General features: G+C 41.8%; 1 protein-coding gene across 1 annotated transcript in view; it reads right to left on the bottom strand.

Moving 5' to 3' along the window:
* The window catches only part of LOC311493311 (protein unc-13 homolog B-like), a gene marked incomplete at its 5' end in the record, with an annotated part of 60,502 nt that extends 40,696 nt beyond the window's left edge, over positions 1-19,806 (bottom strand). The window contains 8 exons of the mRNA XM_084551902.1: positions 7,274-7,424; positions 10,012-10,175; positions 11,135-11,250; positions 11,521-11,690; positions 13,601-13,742; positions 17,742-17,969; positions 18,082-18,301; positions 19,735-19,806. Coding sequence (XP_084408028.1) covers positions 7,274-7,424; positions 10,012-10,175; positions 11,135-11,250; positions 11,521-11,690; positions 13,601-13,742; positions 17,742-17,969; positions 18,082-18,301; positions 19,735-19,806 — 1,263 coding nt within the window. The remainder of the gene's footprint in view (positions 1-7,273; positions 7,425-10,011; positions 10,176-11,134; positions 11,251-11,520; positions 11,691-13,600; positions 13,743-17,741; positions 17,970-18,081; positions 18,302-19,734) is intronic.
* Between the last annotated feature and the right edge of the window lie 293 nt (positions 19,807-20,099).

Raw genomic sequence — 20,099 nt, 5'->3', positions numbered from 1 at the left:
GATTTGCCTCGAGTGCCACACCGACAACTCTGCAATCCTCGTCTTGCCTGTCTCTCCCACGCTTCTTTCAGCTCACCTGGTCTCCAGCCTCACACAGCCTGCCTGCTCCACACCGTCGGCTATGTTAGTCTTGTCGTTATTTGGGGCCACTGAAAAATGCACTGATACTTTGTCGGTTGGGCTTTTAGTAGAATTTGTTAAGGGGAGAAAAATGCCAGCCTTCCCTTTTAATCCCATCTAACTTCAGTCAAATCAAGTCTTAACCCTCAAACAGCCATTTGAAGAAGTGATGTTTGCACAAAGTGTCGTCTTACTGATGGTCTGAAACACACACTTCTGATCTGAAAACAACAAGAAAAATGTTTGCTCAGTTTTGACCTTTAAACAATATCCCACTGTCACACTGTCCTTCCTTAAAGCAAAGCTGTTTTTTGTCCTCTACCTCCACACACACACCGAGCAGCTCATTCTCTGTTATAATTCTAATGAACTGTACCTCGGCTCCAAACGCTGAGGGGCAAGTTACCCCTCTTCCCCCGTCCCAGAGCTCACAAACCTCTAATTCCTCTGCTGCTGTTGCACAGTTCATATGATCATAAAACACTTGACATATGTGCCAATTTCTTCTGGAAGATGAATCTTGGATTTAATTGGATTGGAATAACTTTTTTTTTCAACATAATTATTAAGTTGAGCCTGAAAGCTTCTCCTGACCGTTCTCCTGAAATAATCTGGCTTCTTTGTTATGCATTTATTCTTCAATCAGCCGCATTTGAACCTATGGTATCTTTGTACACAATTCTATAACACACAACAAATATTTAGCTATCACTGGCAATGATTATATTGAATAACTTCTTCTATGTCTTTAAAACTGGTTGGGTAGTAGTAGGATCCCAAATTGGGTAGTAGCAGGTTAATCTCATCAAATCACAGCTGCTGAAAGAAATCTTCACGTCGTCCTGACAGCAGACGTAACCAGGCTGGTTTCAACACCCGAAGCTTCTGTGGAGCAGCTGCAGAATCACCACAGGCCAATAAAAAGCACCTTAAAGAAGTTGCTGCAGGCAGGTGACATTTAATTATCTCGGGAGCTAACGGCGTGTTGTTGCTCTGGTCCTGGAAGAACCGTTGCCTAAAGTGGGAAACACGTCAATGAGTCCAAGAGCCAAATAGAAGTGTGTGACAAGCAGTGGGAATGATACAGCTGAGAGACAAGGGCTCCTTTAACCCTTTTCCACCCTGGAGGTTCCTGAACTAGGACGTATCGGTCAGGGAAACGATCATGATTTTAGAACAATCAGCGGAGAGACCATCGAGCACAAGTGTGACTAAAAGAAAAGAATAATTTTCTGCACTTCACTTCATATCCGTTCCAGTCTCTCAGAGTTTCAGTTGAAGGTTTACCTATTGTGTCAGTGTCACAGACTTAAGGTTGGTTGTAATCGTCTCTCTAAGTTAGGTGGAAGTTTCTCAAATTTCACTCTGGCTGTGGCCGAAGACGGGGATACTGTGGGTCAGTTTGGTCCAACGGTTGTAGAACTGTCAGTGGAGTTTGTGAAACAGCCACGAAATAAAGGGATTTGTGCTCTAGCACTCAAATTTTCCATTATTAAACCTTTATCCGCCGAGAAACCATATTCGGTAAATCATTTTAAATTGCATCCCGGTGCCTCTCAGTGAGGTTTAGAAGCATGTGGTTTTCATCAAGCCAGTCAGAGAAGATCAAGGCAACATCCTCAGGTCAGATCAGGGTCAAATGTGGTCTGCAAGGTCCACCTCTGCATGACCACTAAGCGTAACTGCATTATAAGGCGTGTTCTAATGGTCTAAATACACATTTACATTTGTTTGTCACTTAAGGACAATGAACCATACATGGTAACCTCACTGATCTTGATTTTCTACATGAAAATCAAAATTTCACGAGATTTCACAAAAGTAAAAAAAATCTTCTTATGCCCTACAATAACACTCTAGGGTTGAAATTTCCAAGTATTTCAATTGGTGTCCTATAAAGGGTTAACTTTAAATATAAAGTATTTAAGTAACCCTAGTCCACCTTTCATATCAAAGGTTGTATTTAAACCTAAATTATGATCTTTTCCTTAACCTAACCAGTTTTTGTTGCCTAACTGCAACAAACAGTGACTGAAAGTGAAAGAAAAGACACAAACATGAAAAAAAATCAACTAAAAAACTAAACTTTGAAAAACAGTTGTGACTTTCGTTGTCAGTCTTTCTATCTGCTGGTACCGCACCTTCACACAAGCCGTGATCAGGGTTGGAAATTTGCATCAATATACTCGAACAAGCTGATGAAATCTTTAAACTATTTCACAAACTGCTATGTAACAAAAATAACAGTCATTATTTAAGGCATTATGTAAGTATCAGTTACATTTTCTCCATAATAAAAATAATATTCAGAAACCTTCCTGAAATTATTAGAGTTAAATATCACTTCCTTTCAAGGGAATAATGACAACGTGGGACCCGTAGCATTAAGTGTTAAGCTCTTTATAGCTGAATTGCAGTAAGTTACCTTAACAGCAGCCAATACCACCCCTCTTCTGTCACTCAGGAGTGCCATCGAAGTACAAAATGGGCACAAATGGCAAAGATAAGTAGACACTCAAATAAAAGTGCCACTTCTAAAGAGCAAATCTAACTTTTGCCGCCATCGTACATCCTGACCTGCGTGAACCTGATCCAGCAACCACGACCCGCTGTGCTGCAGACACGAGTCTGCTGTTCTGTTAACTTTTAAAGAGCAGGAATCATTCCTGAACTTTGCTGCAGCCCAGATCTTTCAGATATTCCAGATAAAAGTAGATATAAAACTAAATATTCACAGCAACTTCATCTGTACTGCATGTGGCCGCCAACTAGGGAGATCTCATATGTTAAGGTGCATAACGGTAATTCCAAAAAGAGCACACTGCATGTGTCCAGTAATTATTCTCTGTGAAAGCAATCTATGGGATAAAAAACCAAAAAGAATAATCCAGTGAAAGGGGTTCATATTAACTGGCAAAATTCACTGTTGCATCAACGGCTCCACCTCAAAGGAAACAGAGGGATAGGTGTGAGACGCTGGCATGTCTGTAGCGCCACGTCATTTGCAGGTAAACAAACACATCCACGCAACCGTGCAAAGCAACAGGCTGTGACATCAGAGCAGGAGAACAGATGGTTGTGATGGACACAGGGTGGGCAGAGGGAAGGGAGCGGGAAACCAGAGCCAGAAACGAACAGGAAGCTCAGGCTGACGTTAAGTTTTACAAGTTGAAAATGAAGAAAAAAAAAATAAATATATAAAAAATCACCTATTGCCATGGAAACAAGGACATTCAAGTCTGATTGGCTCAGGATTTGAACAAAAACAACAATAACCACAAAAAAACAAACATTAAAGACCCAGAAAATGAGACAAAATATTGTGTGTGTGTGTGTGTTTTCTTTTAGGTCTGTCTGAGAGGGGGCGCGGCAGACGATAAAAAAGCTCCAGCGACTGAAAAAAGGCCGACAGACAGACATAAATCTGGTTTAGCAAGAAAAAAAACCTAAAACAAAAAGAAGCTGTATTCATCTGTCTGAAACCCAAATAAGAAATCACAATCAAATTAGTTGAAAATTATGAGACAGCCCTGATTTCAGCATAAAAACATACAGTACTTGAGTTACTCTGAAATTAGTTAGACTAATAATTTTACTGGTTAAAAGAACGTTAATCAGCCTCATAGAAGAACTGTAAATACAAATCATGTTGAGGGCAAATATCACAATTTGAAGGATGTGACACTGAACAGAGGCGGCGGATTAGATGTAAAACTCATTTATAAGAGATCACATCCACTTAGAAGGACATGCCTGCCTTGATCTATTGGTCTAATGTGCATCATTATGACATATTCTGCATATTTAACATTTTTGCTGAGCTGCTACAACAAGACACAAAACAAAGGCCCCCAGCTAGAATTAAACCAGGACCTTAAAGATTTCATTGTATGTGTCATGTCTCTCTCTCTTCTCTCTCTTTGTGTGTCTCTAGCGCTCAACCTGGACCTGGAGGCGGTTCTAGCCTTGTTTAGTACCCTGGGCGAACCCTATTATTGTTAACATCCTTTATTGAAAAACTGCAGTTAGTCTTTGCAAATTCATGCCACGGGCCAGATTAGACCCGCAGGCAGGCCCTTTTTGGCCCTCAGGCTGTATGTTTAACACCCCTGCCTTAAAGCAAACTCTTCAGGCCTCTACTCTAGTTTCTGTTTTTTTTAATTAAGTCGAACAGAAACCACATTCTCTTTCTGTCCAGTCTTCTCGTTTGCCGAGACAGTCTTCTTCCACCAGCTCTCCAGTTTTCAGCCCGGTCTGCTCAACCTGCCTGGAGCCAACCACCTGCCTGCCCACTCACTACCGACGTACCAGCTCCAGTCTTCAACCTACTCAGTCTACGAGCTCAACGGATCTCTTGCACAATCTCAATCATCCTCCAGAGTCTGTGTCTGTCCAAAAAGCAAAACAGTTCGCTTATACCTGGACGCTGGAGTTGTATTAGTCTTGAGGAACTAATTCTAAAAAAACAATCACATAAATCATACAATAATAATTTATTTTAGGCATCAAACCAAAAAGGGAAATTGTGTTTGCACTGACAACAATAATTAAGAGTTTGGTCAGAACCACATCAGAAATAATTAGGTTACTGTTTCTGTCTCTAATAATATTATGTACATGCTTATTAGTGTACTTTTGTAACTTGAGAATTAGTGGCTACTTCACTTTAGTAGTGAGGTTTGTAGTGCTACCAATATACACCGATCAGGCATAACATTATGACCACCTTCCTAATATTGTGTAGGTCTCCCTTGTGCCTCTAAAACAGTTGTGACTCATCAGAGAATGGACATGGGCCTTCTGAGGGTGTCCTGTGGTGTCTGGTAATAGAAAGCTGTTAGTGGGGGGGCCTTTGAGGGGAGGGGCCTCTGTGGATTATCCCACAGATACTTGATCAGTTTGGGATCTAGTGAATTTGGAGGCCAGGTCAACACCTTGTGCTGTTCTTCATGTTTTTTTTTTTTAGTTGTTCCTAAAGTGTTTTTGTGTGTGTGTCTGTGTCAAGCTGCATCCTGCTGGGGATGGCTGCTGCCATCAAGGAGTGTCATTGCTATGGGGTGGGGGTGCCTGGTCTGGTCTAGGTGGGTGCTACATGTCTAAGTAACATCCACACCAATGAATGCCAGGTCCAAACGTTTCCCAGCAGAACACTGAATTGTCACAGGGTGATCAGTGTTATTTACTTATCCTGTCAGTGGTCATAATGTTGTGGATGATCGGTGTATTCTATGGCAACATGCAGGATATGTGCTTGTATCTTAATCAGCTCATTTTGTCTTCTCTAGCTTATTCTTTCATTAATGTCTTTTCTTGTCTTTCTATGAATCATTCTGAACTGTGTGTTACAATAAATGAGGTCTCGTCTTTTCTAGATAATAAATACTTTAATAAATTATTTAGAGCACACGAGTTAATTTGTTTACCACAATATAGTACGTTTAGGAACATTTATAAATGATCTGCTTTCTATTCATTCTTCATGCATTCATTTCATCAAGTCATTTGAGTGTATCTGATGCTCTCCATCACCAAACAGTGATATTAATGAAACAGCTTTTGTCGGCAGTCACGGAGAAAATGAGTCAGCTCCGAGAAATTGAATGGGACAAACCTATCAGCCTATCCAGCAGGGTTTGTTACCAAGAAAAAGACCTGCGCTGCTGTCTAGCCCAGAACAAGCCTGTCTGCACCCCCTGAACCCTCTGCCTGCAGCCATTTCTATCAATAGAGTCTGAGTGAGACCAGTAGGAGAACTGAAATTGGCACGATTGGCTAAGATCCCATGAGCCATCAAGCTGGGCCTCCAGCTGTCATTGTCCCCCACCTTTCTGAGGGGATGGATTTAGGCCACAGCCAAAGTTCAGTCCCAAAGGTTCAACAGTAATAAGACATTATCATTAATGTGGAATGTGTCGCTCTCATGGATCTGCATTAGAGTATAAGGCTTCAAGAATTACAGGGAGACTGCAGCTTCAAACCTGAAGCAAACATGTCTTAGAAGATTGTCTTAAAATGAAAATTAAGATGTGTTTGTTGGTTTTATTTGCATTTTAAACGTGAAATACCACCTGAAAGCTGTGAGCTATTCACTGTGTCTGCGTGGGTTCTCTCCAGGTACTCCGGCTTCCTCCCACTGTCCAAAAACATGCTCGTTAGGTTAATTGGTGATTATAAATCTTTCCGCTTGTCAAGTCATCTGTATAATTTGCAGTATAATTTGGGTTTTGTTTTTGCTTTGGAATTCCCTGTTTCTCTTTTGTTGGACTCGTTTTTTTTTTTGGATTTAACCTGCTTACCTGCGCAGCACCTTTTGTTCCATATTAAGACATCATTAAATTTACTTTGAGTTGCTCATCCTGCCTCTCCAGACTGTGTGTCTTGCACGCGGGTCCTGTGACAGTGCCATTATCTTGACTAAAATCTTCTTTTGCACAAACTACAATTGTTAAAATGTCAAAAGTTTAGAAAAGCAAACTTGTTCCCGCATCATGTTTGGCTGCCAGCTGAATCTCAACACGCACATGATCCATTTTCAACTCTGCAATTATCTGGCAACACAAATGGCACAACTACGGCATAATTAGAATATCAGTGGATTGTCTGCATGACTGATAGAGAATGCAGCAGATAGACAAGAAAGCGAAGTAAACTGCCTTTAGCCCTTAGACGAATGTATGCGACTTTAATTATTAGCTGCTCAACCTGGAAATACCTGGCACTTAAATGTTCAGTGTTGTGTAAATGCTTTTAGGCACTTCAGATTTTAAATTCTCTGTCATGGAAGCAGAGTCTATTCCGAGCTACCTGGTCTACCAGTCACTTGCAAGCCCTGCAATAGACTGGCGACCTGTCCAGGGTGTACCCTGCCTCTTGCCCATTGACAGCAGGGATAGCCCCCCCGCAACCCTTCACAGGACAAGCAGTTACAGAAGAAGATATTTTTGCATTCCTACAGATGCGAATAAAGACATTTTAATGTTAGAATACAGAGTTGAAATCAGTTTCCCACACCTAAACTGCAGTTTTAGATTTCTACTGCAGTTTCAACAGGTTACATTCTGCGTCCGGCTGACAGTTGAAAGTTGATTCACCGTCTTGTACGGAAAATGTGTCTTTATTTGTGTTGGTTTTAATGCGACGTGTGGTCACTTACCCCAAAGTTGGAGGCTGCAAATCTGGCTGGAGCAGAGACGTTGGTGGAGGCGGTGGGGTGGGCGTAAAAGGCATTGATGTTGGCTAGCAGGGTGCTCATCACTGCAGGCACCCCTGACAGCATGTACTTAGAGGACAGGCAAGAGAAATGACTGGGGGGTGGAGGGGGGGACAAAAGAGTATGAAAGGAAGGGGGGAAAAAGAGAGAGAGAGGAGGTGGGGATTTGGAAAGGGTGGGTTTGTAAAAGAAGGGAGGACAGAGGAAAGGAGGGTTGAGCAGGAGACATAAAGAGGTCGCCAAGTGATCGGAAGGAAGGAATAAATTACAGAAGGGGTGGAGGCAGGATCGGATGGAGAGGGGGGAGGAAAGAGGGGCATTAGAGAAGACAGGCAGAGAGGTGGGAGGGAGACCAACAAAAATGAATTAATAGAAGATTAAATAAAAGCAGTTAATCACTAGTGTACAGCTGTAGTCACTTTCCCTGTCCGGAGTCAATAACGCTAATGTCATTATACAGCATGAAACAACTCATTTGCCTTATGTGATTTTTATAAGATGCATCAACAGATTTTTGTACGGAGCAAGGTAAATTTAATTATTACAACTGAGCTGGTAACTGTAGATCTATAGAGATTGTGTGCAGGCAGACGTAAAAGTGAAATAAAAGACAGGTTGTTAGCAGCATGGGAATCAAACCAGGCACCTAAAGAGATGACATCTTTCTGCAATGCGTTCATGTAGACCCTTCAGTCTGTTGGGAGGTCCTCAAGTGAATTTATTTTATAATATCAACGTATCAAGTAGCAATGGACACTCGGTCAACGTGAACATGTCACCCCAAAACTGCAGCTTTCATTTGCCCTCTATAAAACTTCTTTATGCTACAACATAAAGGCTCAAATATCAGTCAGATACAACTAGATTAACTGGTGAACACAGTAGAGCATTCAGCAGCTAAAGAGCTAACTATTTCCCTCCAGAAACTGATATTAATTGGGTGCACACACACCTCAATTGTGCAATTCATTGCAGAATACATTAAATGCTGTCAGACTAAGGACTAATTATCTAAAAAGGGTTGATAGGTTCGTTGCCAGAGGTAGAAGAAGTTGAGTTGTAGAGATTTTGTTAAATGCACGTCCAAATCTTTGAGTTACTTTACAGAAAATTTGAAGTTCGTGACAGTTTTGTCTAAGAAAATTAAAAAACGACGCCTTTTCAGGAGTCATTCTGAGCCTCAGGGGTGAATTACCTACAAGTCTACAAGGGCACGGAGGCAACAGTACAGGATGGTGTCTTTTCTTACAGCACACATCCAGGGAGTAGAGTCCATACTTGTGTATTAATCAACACGAATGACTGATTTGAGACTAGACTACACTAACTGGTGAACGCAGTGAAGCATTCAGCAGCTAAAGAGCTAACTATTTCCTTCTGGAAATGGCGGAGACCAAAATTTTGTCAAACTGATATTAATTGGATTGTGCAATTCAATGCAGAATACATTTAATGCTGTCAGACTAAGGAATAATTATCTACAAGGGGTGATAGGTTTCGTTGCCAGAGGTGGAAGATGTGGAGTTGTAGAGCCTTTGTTAAATGCATGTTCAAATCTTCAAATCTTTGAGTGAATGTGAAGTTCATGACAGTTTTGTGATGCCTTTCTGGAGTCATTGTCAGACTCAAAGGTGAATTACCCAAGGGAGTCTACAAGGGCACGGAGGCAACAATACAGGATGGTGTCTTTTCTTACAACATGGGGAAGAAGTGAGCTGTTGAAATGAAAAAGAAATGTGACGGTGGTGAGAACATCACCGTTGCTGTGGATTGTTTTCTGCAGGTCCAAGACGCTAGTTTCTACAACGAAGGAGTATGTATGATACACGATTGCTGGACTAAGTGTAGTAGGGGAGACTATGTCAAAAAATATATATGTGCAAGGTTGTCTACAATTCTTCTACCTTTCACCTAGTATTCCCGAACAGATTTCATAGTTCCTCATTGTGCGTTAAACTTCCTGAACTACAGCATAACACACTGTAAAACTGGGAGTAGAGTCCAAACTTATATTAATCAACACAAATGACTGATTTGAGAGCGCACCTGACAAGCTCCACAAAAACCGGAAAACACATGAATCTTGCCAAAAGTGAAGGAGCCAAAATGTAGCTGTCCAGTTCTGTGGAGCTTTCTATAGTGGCTGCAGTGTTTCTACATTTTTCAATCACCATTATCATTTGGCTGTGTCACTGAAAGGCTCACCCCCCCCCCCCCCCCCCCCCCCCCATTTCCACTGGGACAGCCTGGGCCATTCCTGCTCACAACTTCGATTCACTCAGCGCTTCCCAGTATGATTATGTTATGTAACCGTGCTCCTTTCCAGAACACACGAAACAAACACACTCAGCAGCTTTAAGTTTAATTTCTGACATTATTAATGTAATTAAACTAGTGTGTGTGTGTTTGTGTGTGTGTGTGAGTGCTGAGTCTTTCCCTCCACCTGCCCACAAAGATCCAATCAAACTGCAGAAATCTCCGAGGTGACAGGTCATCATTTCTCATTAGGCGAGATAAACTAATTTGCATGCTGTTTATAGTTCATGGCATCTTCTCATCACATCAGCATACACGCACTCATTTGAAGCATTTCCTGATTTGATTCACCCACAAACGCACAATCCAGCTCACGGCGCGGCCTGCCGGGCGAACTGTATCCAGAGTATTAACACGGGGCTTACGTCATGGCCTGGTAGATGGACTCGATGCCGTAGCGCATGGCGAACTCGTCCACGATGTCCTGCTGCACTTCGTCATAGTAAACCTTCCACGCGTCGTCTCCCTGAGCAGCTGGGATCTTCACGACGCCGCCGCCCTCTACGTCCGTTGAGTAGTGAAACATATTCTAGGCGAGAGAGGGGTTGAACAAGAAAACACCAGCTGAACTCAGAGAAGTAAACAAGTAGCCGTGAGTTAAAAAGCCAACACATGTTAGTGACATCAGAGGATCTGCCTTCAAAGGTTGTTGGAAAAAGGTCATCAAATTTAAACATATTTTTTTTTTATCAGATCTGGGTCTTTGATGGTCTCAAAAAGTCTTTAAGAATTATTCAATTTGGAAAAAAAAACATCTATGGCAATCTATTTCAATGTCAATAATACACCGATCAGGCATAACATTATGACCAGCTTCCTAATATTGTGTAGGTCTCCCTTGTGCCTCCAGAACAGTTGTGACTCATCAGAGAATGGACATGGGCCTTCTGAGGGTGCCCTGTGGTGTCTGCTAATAGGATGTTGTTAGTGGGGGGCCTTTGAGGGGAGGGGCCTCTGTGGATCATCCCACAGATACTTGATCAGTTTGGGATCTAGTGAATTTGGAGGCCAGGTCAACACCTTGTGCTGTTCTTCATGTTTTTTTTTTAGTTGTTCCTAAAGTGTTTTTGTGTGTGTGTCTGTGTCAGGCTGCATCCTGCTGGGGATGGCTGCTGCCATCAAGGAGTGTCATAGCTATGGGGTGCGGGTGCCTGGTCTGGTCTAGGTGGGTGCTACATGTCTAAGTTACATCCACACCAATGAATGCCAGGTCCAAAAGTTTCCCAACAGAACACTGAATTGTCATAAGATAGTATTGTCAATGTTATTCACTTCTTCTGTCAGTGGTCATAATGTTACGCCTGATCGGTGTAGATTAATGTAGTTTATCGGGGAAAAAAATCATTTTTCGCATAACACACACTAGGAACAATTATGCTTCTTTCTTTTATTGTAAATAAAGTATTTTGGTATAGCTCAGACGAAAAGAGAATTTTCTGACATTTCACAAAAAACAATTGATCTGCCAAAATCACTGCTTTGTGTTACCTCATGAAGGCACGTGTACTGCACATGGTAGGGGGCCACCTTCTCCTCTCCCTCGATCTCCACACTGATCTGAAGACGAATGGCTCCAGACACTGCCGACTTGTCTGTTCTCTTTTCTTTAAGCAGAAGACACACGCACACAAAAACACACACACACACACACACAATTACTCTGAAGTGAACCGTCTGTCAGGGTTGAACTTGAGTTGAACTTCAAATCTAAGATGACAGCTGAGGCAGTGAGCACTCCTCCGAGCGCTGTGCTAATGAGCAAGCAAGCACTCGGAAACACAGACATAAAAAACAATGATACGGCCCACATACACAGAAAAACACACACACACAACATGTTTCACGTATTCCCATGTTTCTGTGTGACTACATACCCAGATTGTACCAAACATCCATCTCTCCGCTCAGTGTCCGGACCTCGATGATGCTCTGACCCAGGAAATCGTCCGACTCTCTCTTCAGGCGCTGCTTCACCCGCGACTTGATGTCGTCGTCCTCGTCCCAAACCCGCAGCTTGATGCGGTCGGACGAGTTGTGGCACTCGCTGTGGAGACAGTGAAATCAGGTGGGTGGGGTGCCGCTTTAACGTTGTGGGTGATGGGGAGCAGACGGCTAAGGTGGAGGGGCAAGATGTGGCGATTTTTGAAGGAATATGTTTTGATGTCTACGGATAACTGTTGTTTACACAGCATCTCAATGTAAGACACTGTAAATCCTACATCAATGATCAAATCAGTTCCCAGCTTTTGATTTACATTCTGAGGGAACCAATTACATATTTAAAACCTCCAATGCAATTTATTTAGTTTAATCTTACCTAACAACAAGAAGAGTTTAGTTTAGATAGTTTAGCAGTAGTGAATGCGGCTACAAATTAAATCTAAATTAATTTACAAGGTGAGAGTGGTATTCAGGTACAAAGGCCAGGCTAGCAGTTAATTTCTTTAATGCCGCTGTCTGATTTGTGATCTCAAGATCTCAGGTTCACATATCTCGTTATCTCAAGACAACAAATTGTGCATTTCTTCAGATGATGAAATGATTCATGTATAAAGAGACAGTTTTTTTCTCAAGGACACAGGATAGATATGGTGAATCAGAGAGTCTGGTTCTTTTGATTGCATCTGATTATAATCTGTAAGGTTACCGTCACTGAACAGCTAAAATGTTAAACTCACGTGAAGCAGTAGGCTAGTCGTTAAATGACGAGCTCTGATTGAACGTTTTAGTTTCATTTCAGGGCTGAAAGTTTTAACCCTAGCTGTGGCTTTTTTCCAAAACTTCCAAAACCAAGCGGATGTTTTTGCTTAAACCTAACCAAACTGTGACTTAAGAACGAGCAAACATCCTGTTCTGGGTTCTCTTTGTACTGCTTCACCTGACCGACAAAATGATCTTTGTTTTCTTCTGAGAATGCACTAATTGATTTTCTTTTCAGGAAAAATTGTAATTGTGAGCCCTGCTGTGCCCAGCCAATCAAAAAGCACGAATTTACAAAAGATTATGTGACAAATTGTGCATGAATAGAGATTTAAATTTCTGTTAAAAGTTAAAAGTAGCTGAAATTAGTCTTTGCTGCCCTCATTTCTTAAAGTAAATATTATAACTTATGAATCCCAATCGAGAACACACTATCGAAGAGCTCTTATTAATCCAGTTAAATCACCTGTATGGGTTTACCACTGGGCCTTTAGCTAAAAGATGTCAAATATTAGCCAATGCAAGTTCATGACGACAACTTCAATACTTACATGGACGCTAAATAAAATTATCTGATCTGATACACATTATGCTATTAAATGTCTAAAAACGTGTCTCTGAACCTATTGTTTCTTCATCCGATCGAGTTTTGAACATTTTCTGGAATTTTCTTGTGTTTCCTGAAAGTTTAAGAGTTTCTTCCTCTGTGTTTCATGTCTTGCTTTACTTCCTGTCTATTATATGATTACATACTCAGTAGTCTCACCTGTGCCTCATTAGCCTTCGTGTATATATAGCCCAGTCTTTGTCCCAATCCTTTGTTATCCATGTGCCTATTTCCCTGATTGCGATCTATTGCTGTTCCTTGTTGGCGTTTCCTAGTGTTTACTTGCTCTTGGTATGTTCTTGACTTCTTTTATTCATTTACTTTTTGTTATCATTCTAAAACACCTTTAGTTTAGATTCACTTTTAGACCACCAATTACATGGCAGCGCTTTACGTTGCCACTTGTATTTCATCCCATTTTATTTTATTTTCTTGCTTCCTTGGCGTGTTCAGCTTTTGGGTCCTACCTTCCTTGCTACACATGTTTACCGATTGGATCAAGTGTTTAGACGTTTATTAGGCGATAATATATTCCTATTGAATGGATTATCAATCTGATTACTTCTGATTAGGTCAGTTTGTTCCAACTGGTGGCATTATTACAATAATTGAATGTTCCAGTTGAGAAAACAACAACGTGCACTTACAAGCTGAACTTTTCCTCCCAGACTGGGTTTAGGTTGCCATAGATGGTCTTCGTTCTCTTCTTGGTCTTGCCAACTTGAATGGTGACGTACGGATCACTGGAGCCCGTCCTGTCCTTGGCCTGGAGACCCTGTGCACTCACGACTGATAAAACACACACAGACACGCAAAGGGAATGACTATGAGATTGCATAAGAACAACAAACACCTACTCTTAGGCCTTAACATTTTAGTTTCTCATTCACATGCACGAGATAGAAACACAAGATATCACCCACACGGTTATGCAAAACCTCGTAACACGGTAGTCATGCCTCAGAGGCAGATGTTGGCCAGCAACATTTCTCACTAAATCACTTAAACAACCACTGTCGGCCGATGCCATGTGCAACAATGGTCACAGGAAACTTTAAAGAGACCTAGAGCTAAGATGTAATCCAACTTTCAATAGCCACAATAGACAGGAACATGTACATGCAAATTAGTTTTTACTCGTTGCAAGTAACAAATGTAAGAAGAAGCAGTTTCTGGGACTCTTCCTTACTTCAGAGACCAAGCCCACATGGGCAGGTACATCCCAGCTCCACCTGGAAACCATCAAAAAAAGGAAGAGAGTGGGAGGGATCGTCAGACCCCTTCCCTAAAGATGGGTGTCCTCACTAGCATCCCCAGACAACAACTAGGAATCTTAATTAAGTTTAACCTGTAGAACGTTGATACCACCTGCAGGTTAACTCATGTCTAGCACTGAGGTCACTCCACCCCCACCAGCAACTTTGGTACCTAAGAAGCACTTTAAGAGGGAAGAGAGACACACAACAGAAAGGAGACCCTGCAGGAAGTAAAAACACAAGTTAAACTACATAGTTATCGCTCGAGACATGGCATCTGCCACCGTATGAAATGGCTGAAGGAAAAGACACCAACGCATAAGCTGCTAATTTTGGTTATGGAGATAGTGGAGAAAAGTCATTGGATTATGGTGCGTATACACCACTAGAGGTGTTACTCCTCCTTCCTACAAGGTGAACGACAGTTTTTTATGGGAGATAAGGATTTACGTCTGAAGACATTGCTTTAAGATAGGTCAACGGCTACCAAGGAGGCTGTTTAAACTGAAGGACGGCTTTATTCCTGCCGCCCCTCACTGCCTCTTTTAATCCAGGTGATAAAGCAAGCGAGAGCTCTGCAACTGATACTAATGAGTGTTTCTATTTATAGCTGCAGACCTTAACCAGCTGTTGCTTGAAGAAAGACGAACCGAGCAACGTGTAGGCACTTTTTCTCCAGAATGTGCAGGAACATAAAGGACGACACGTTATGGAGTAGCATGGGTACGGTCGTAGTCAGAAGCATGGATGAAACATTCAGGAAGGAGGTTCTCCGTCACCCAGGTCATGGTATATACAATGAGCTGATACAAAGGCAACTGGACTTGTAGAGTTTATTTTAGGCATTTCTGCCACTCACCTAGCCTCTTCAGTTCTAAAAGACTGGTGGGGAGTAGGGGTTTTAATGGATCTGTGGGCGGTGCGCATCTCAAACTCACATGACAACGGTGTATTAACGACCAGACTCTGGCCATTAATGGATCATTAAAGTACCATTCATTCATTCATTGGGGAAGGGGAAACAGGATCAAAACGGTTTCCATCAATTTCAGGTAAGTATCTGGTTATTAACAGGCTCTAATCATAGAAATGATACCAAAAAGGTAAAGGCACAGGGTTATATAGTCGTTTTTACTTCACTACATTCATTTGACAGCTTTAGTTGTTTTAAGATGAAGATATTATAGTGGTTTCCAATCTTTTTGGCTTCTAATATCTTCCGTGTATATGGTTCAATTTTCTCTCAGGACATCTTACATGGTTTAATTTCTATGAATGTTCAAATGCATCCAATGTCTCACCATTTACAATTTGCAGCTAATTCTGTACACCTATGGTTAAGTAGAACTTTTTAGATTTTTACACAGCTGGAGTTTTTTTTCCTTTCTTGCACCTCTAAACTTTTCTATTCCCTTTTCTTAAAACTAACTGACTGATGCATCTCATCTGCGACCCACTGAGTTTTGAATATTAATTGGTTCAGATATTCCCCAATGGATCGGGGGCTGTGGGCGCTTCAAAGAGCTCCCTGAACGGCATCTCCTGTCAGTCGTCCATCAAGTTCAGTCACAACTGTACAAAACTGAGTTCAAAGTATTTCAGATGAAGGACGTTGCATTGATTTATGCAAAATTAAGAGGAAGAATGATTTAAAGACACCTATAGTGGTGATTTTATCTAAATCTCAATGTGTCTTTAGCAAGATTCGCAAATCTAAAATCTCTACAAGCTATTTTTTTAAATCTTTTAACTGCATATTAGGAAGTCTAATATGTAGGCTGACCGTGATCATCAGAAAAGTGAGTGACACATGAATAAGTTTCATCAAAGCGCGAGATAAACCCCCGTATAGCTCCTCTTTAACGGAGCTCATCACTGGTGATCAGGGAGACAAGGTGTGATGGGTGCCATGGCAACACTGCTGCCGCTATATGGTGAGATGTGTCTGGTTGCTTTGGTAACAGCGGCGGCCCTTATGATGTGTGGCGAAGAGAGGTGGGGATAACAGTCGGTTTAAATTAGTGAAACCTGGAGATAAACAGTTAACGCTTCTCCACAGTTGAGAAGCGACTGTAAAGTTTTATGATTGTGGGATAGGTAAATATATTTTTAGGTATTTACCTGGTGATCTGATGTGCTCTGGGTCTCGCATAGCTGCAAATTTAATGTTGTGTCAATGTGGCAGCTACCCTGACACGACTATGGGATTTTAATATATGCAAAACATATTTTTTTAACATTCGAGATACGTCACATGATTCTAAAATGTGCCTCTTTTCTGTGGCGGTAAAAGTGCAATTCTCATGTCTTTGTTAAACACTATGTAGTGTTGATTTTTATTATTATTACTATTATTTTGAAAATGTCCCCTGCTTCGTTCATATTCCATTTACTTTCAGAGAGAATGTTCCTGAGCATGCACCAGGTAGAAATGCACTCACAGACTCAGGAAAGTGGCTGAAGCCAGCGGTGAAAAACAAAAAGCGGTGTAACCTTGAATTCAGGCTGCAGATTGATTCACACGAAGATATAAGTGTTATACACCCCGTGCCAGTTTTGACACACATGCACACTGTATCCTGTTGCTACAAGCCTCACAGACACCAGAAGTTTGGAAATAAAACAGAGAGGCTAGAGAAGAGAGAGGGGATGGGACAAAGAGAAAGTAGAGGAAATAGATGGGAAATTATTATTTGAATGAAAATGTCATGGTTTTCCTTTGTGTGGAAGGTGTTTTGTCATTGCGTATTTCCCTGTGAGTTTCTGTTGCCTTTGATTAACAAATGTAAACATGTATTTAGAGCATTAAAGGGGAACTACTGTTTTTTACAACCTGGACCTTATATCTGGCATAAAATACGGCCAATATAACTTTTGTGTAATTTGTAGTCCTTCGGGAGATATTTAGATCTGCGTATATCCATATAGTGGGAGTGACTGGGGCACCGAAACGCAGCCTCTAAATAACGCATTATCTGCCACGAAACTCGTTCACCGGGATCTGTAGATTGAACTACAGACCCCAGATGATGTCTTCTGACATGGATGATGTTGTCTCTGAGCACTGCGCGCACCCGCGATGGTTGACTTGTTTACCTGTAATTTGTTACTGCTAGTTTTTTGCAACATGGCTGAATATTTTTCGGATTTTGAGGTTGTGGACGAACCATAGTTATATGGGTGAGTAAACGATCGTATTTTATGCCAGAAATAAGGTCTAGGTTGTAAAAACCAGTAGTTCCCCTTTAAGTGCTGATTCAGACACTTGTCAATATACACATTATCACATCAGACAACATTAGGCCACTTCTTCTTCCTGGTACCTAACAAAGCAGTTATGCTCAGCATTCATGCAGAGGTGGACTTTGCAGACCACATTTGACTTGAGAATGTTTCCTTGATCTTCTCTGATTGGCTGGATGAAAACCACAAGCTTCTAAACCTCACTGAGAGATGTGTGCTGGAGCTACCAAGTATGGTTCCTCGCCCTATAAAAGGGTTAAACAAGAAATTCGTGGGAACCGTTCCCTACCGTTGATGGTGATCTTGGCTGACCACTTGGAGGTACCATCCAGGACGCTCTGCTTGATGCTCTTCATGTGCTGGCCGTGGATCATCTTAGAGGCGTTGAACACCTTCCGGATCTCCTCAAAGATCTCCGGCTTGTTCCTCTCGCGGATCTTCATCCTGTCCTTCATGGCCATTATAATGTGCTGCGTCCGGTCCTCTGCCCCGGTCTTTGAGCTCTTCTCGGCGGCTCCTGAAGAGGACAAGGTGAGTTGGAAATTATGCATGCACGACTGCGGGAATAAATTCCGGGAAGGGGTCTCTTGGGGGATTTAACCGTCAAGTGGTTTAATGGCTTTACTCACTCTGAAGACAGTCGGCGTTCAGCAGTTCTTGACATTTCTCGTGCACTTTGACCCCGCACTCTGCACAGCGCATACCCTGCCGGGCGATGCCCCAGAGCAGACCCTCACACTCGTAGCAGTAGGTGGGCGTGGTGGCCGTCCACACCTCAAAATTGTGCGGCGTGGTGCAGGAGATAGGGTAGATGAGCGCCTGCAGAGTCTTCTTGTACACGTGGTTTTTCTGGTGGAGCCATAGTAAGAGAAAGGATTGGAGATTGAAGAAGTTATCCAAGGAAAGGTTAAGAGAAAATTACTGGATAAAAAAAGGGAGAGCTCATTTCATTAGCTTAGTGAAGTTAATGAAATGAAAAATTCTCCAGGATCAAGTTCATTGGTGTAGCCCATAGCTTTACTGCAGGGACGATTTAAGGTGCCATTCACTAAAACTAGATAAATGTGATAATGTATAACTAATAACTAATGAATAATTCTTGGCTTCTTCTTTGATGAACTCAATTCTGCTGTTGTCAAGTGTAGGAGGAGTGTGGGAGGAGGTGAACACATCTCCACAGAATGAGAGGACACCTTGACTAGAAGCCCAGTTTGATTTGGTAAACACAGTATTTGTATAGGGGGCATGTGAGTCATTATTATATAGCGGTATGAAAAATGTTTTTTTTTTTTTGCATTGTCGGCGTTCTGTTATGTATTTTAAACCCTGTTTTACTTGTACGGTGACCTTGGGTGCTTTGAAAGGCGCCTATAAATAAAATGTTTATTATTATTATATTATTATTATCTAACCTGCATTGTGTTTCACTTCATTAATGTCCTTTGCTTTTACCTGATTTTATTGCTTCTGCTATTTTTAATGTGTATTATGAGTATGGATGGCAGCACAAAATATTATTGTTCATACACCGATCAGCCACAACATTAAAACCACTGACATGAGAAGTAGATATCATTGACCATCTTGTGACAATTCAGTGTTTTGCTGGGAAACTTTTGGACCTGGCATTCATGTGGATGTTACTTAGACATGTAGCACCCACCTAGACCAGACCAGACACCCCCACCCCATAGCAATGACACTCCGACAAAAACACTTTAGGACCAACTCAAAAGAACATGAAGAACAGCACAAGGTGTTGACCTGGCCTCCAAATTCACTAGATCCCAAACTGATCAAGTATCTGTGGGATGATCCACAGAGGCCCTTTCCCTCAACCCATAGGACCCAAAGGTATCCCACTAACAACATTGTGTGGCCAGACACCACAGGACACCCTCAGAAGGCCCATGCCCATGCACAAGGTAGACCTACACAATATTAGGAAGGTGGTCATAATGTTATGCCAGATCGGTGTACAATGTAATCATCATAATGACTTGGCTTGATAATAATGCACCACAACAAAAAGGGTATTTCTTTTGAAGCAGTCTGACTCATAGTATACTGTCCAGTATATCTCCAGTAAACAGATTAAATATATGGATACAGCATCGTGACAGCAGGAGTACAGTTTGAGAGATGACATTAAGTTTACGTCTGTGTGGATCCCCATTAGCTGGCATCCAGGTGACAGCAAGTCTCCCTGTAGGTAAGGGCAACATGCTACTTTCATTGGATGTGTGTGTTTGTGTGTGGGGCAGATGTGCTTGGCCACTCACGAGCTCTTCGTCTTTCAGGGAGGTCCGTGTGGCCAGTGTGTGGGCGAGTCCAGCTTTCCTGGACTGTATCATAGTCTTAAAAACAAGAGAGAGAGAGAGAAATGAAAAGCAGCCACGGAGAAAACAAGCAAACAAGCAGGGTGAAGAGAAGAGGAAAGAACAATCAACCAATCAATTCTTTGTGTGACGTCGGGCTCTTTTACTTTGAAGGGACACACATTTGTGCCGCTTTTGTCTTTGCACACTTTCAAAAAGCACATTATTCCCTCAAACTCTCACACGTGTGTGCATGCGTACGGAAATTCAATACCGAATGAAGCAACTGAGAGATTGTCTGTATTAAAGGGATCGTCCGAGATTGTGAA

This window comes from Chelon labrosus, assembly GCF_963514085.1.
Source record: "Chelon labrosus genome assembly, chromosome: 9".
Lineage (NCBI taxonomy): Eukaryota > Metazoa > Chordata > Actinopteri > Mugiliformes > Mugilidae > Chelon > Chelon labrosus.
Note: the sequence above shows the minus strand (reverse complement) of the source record. Positions and strands in the feature narration are given on the sequence as shown.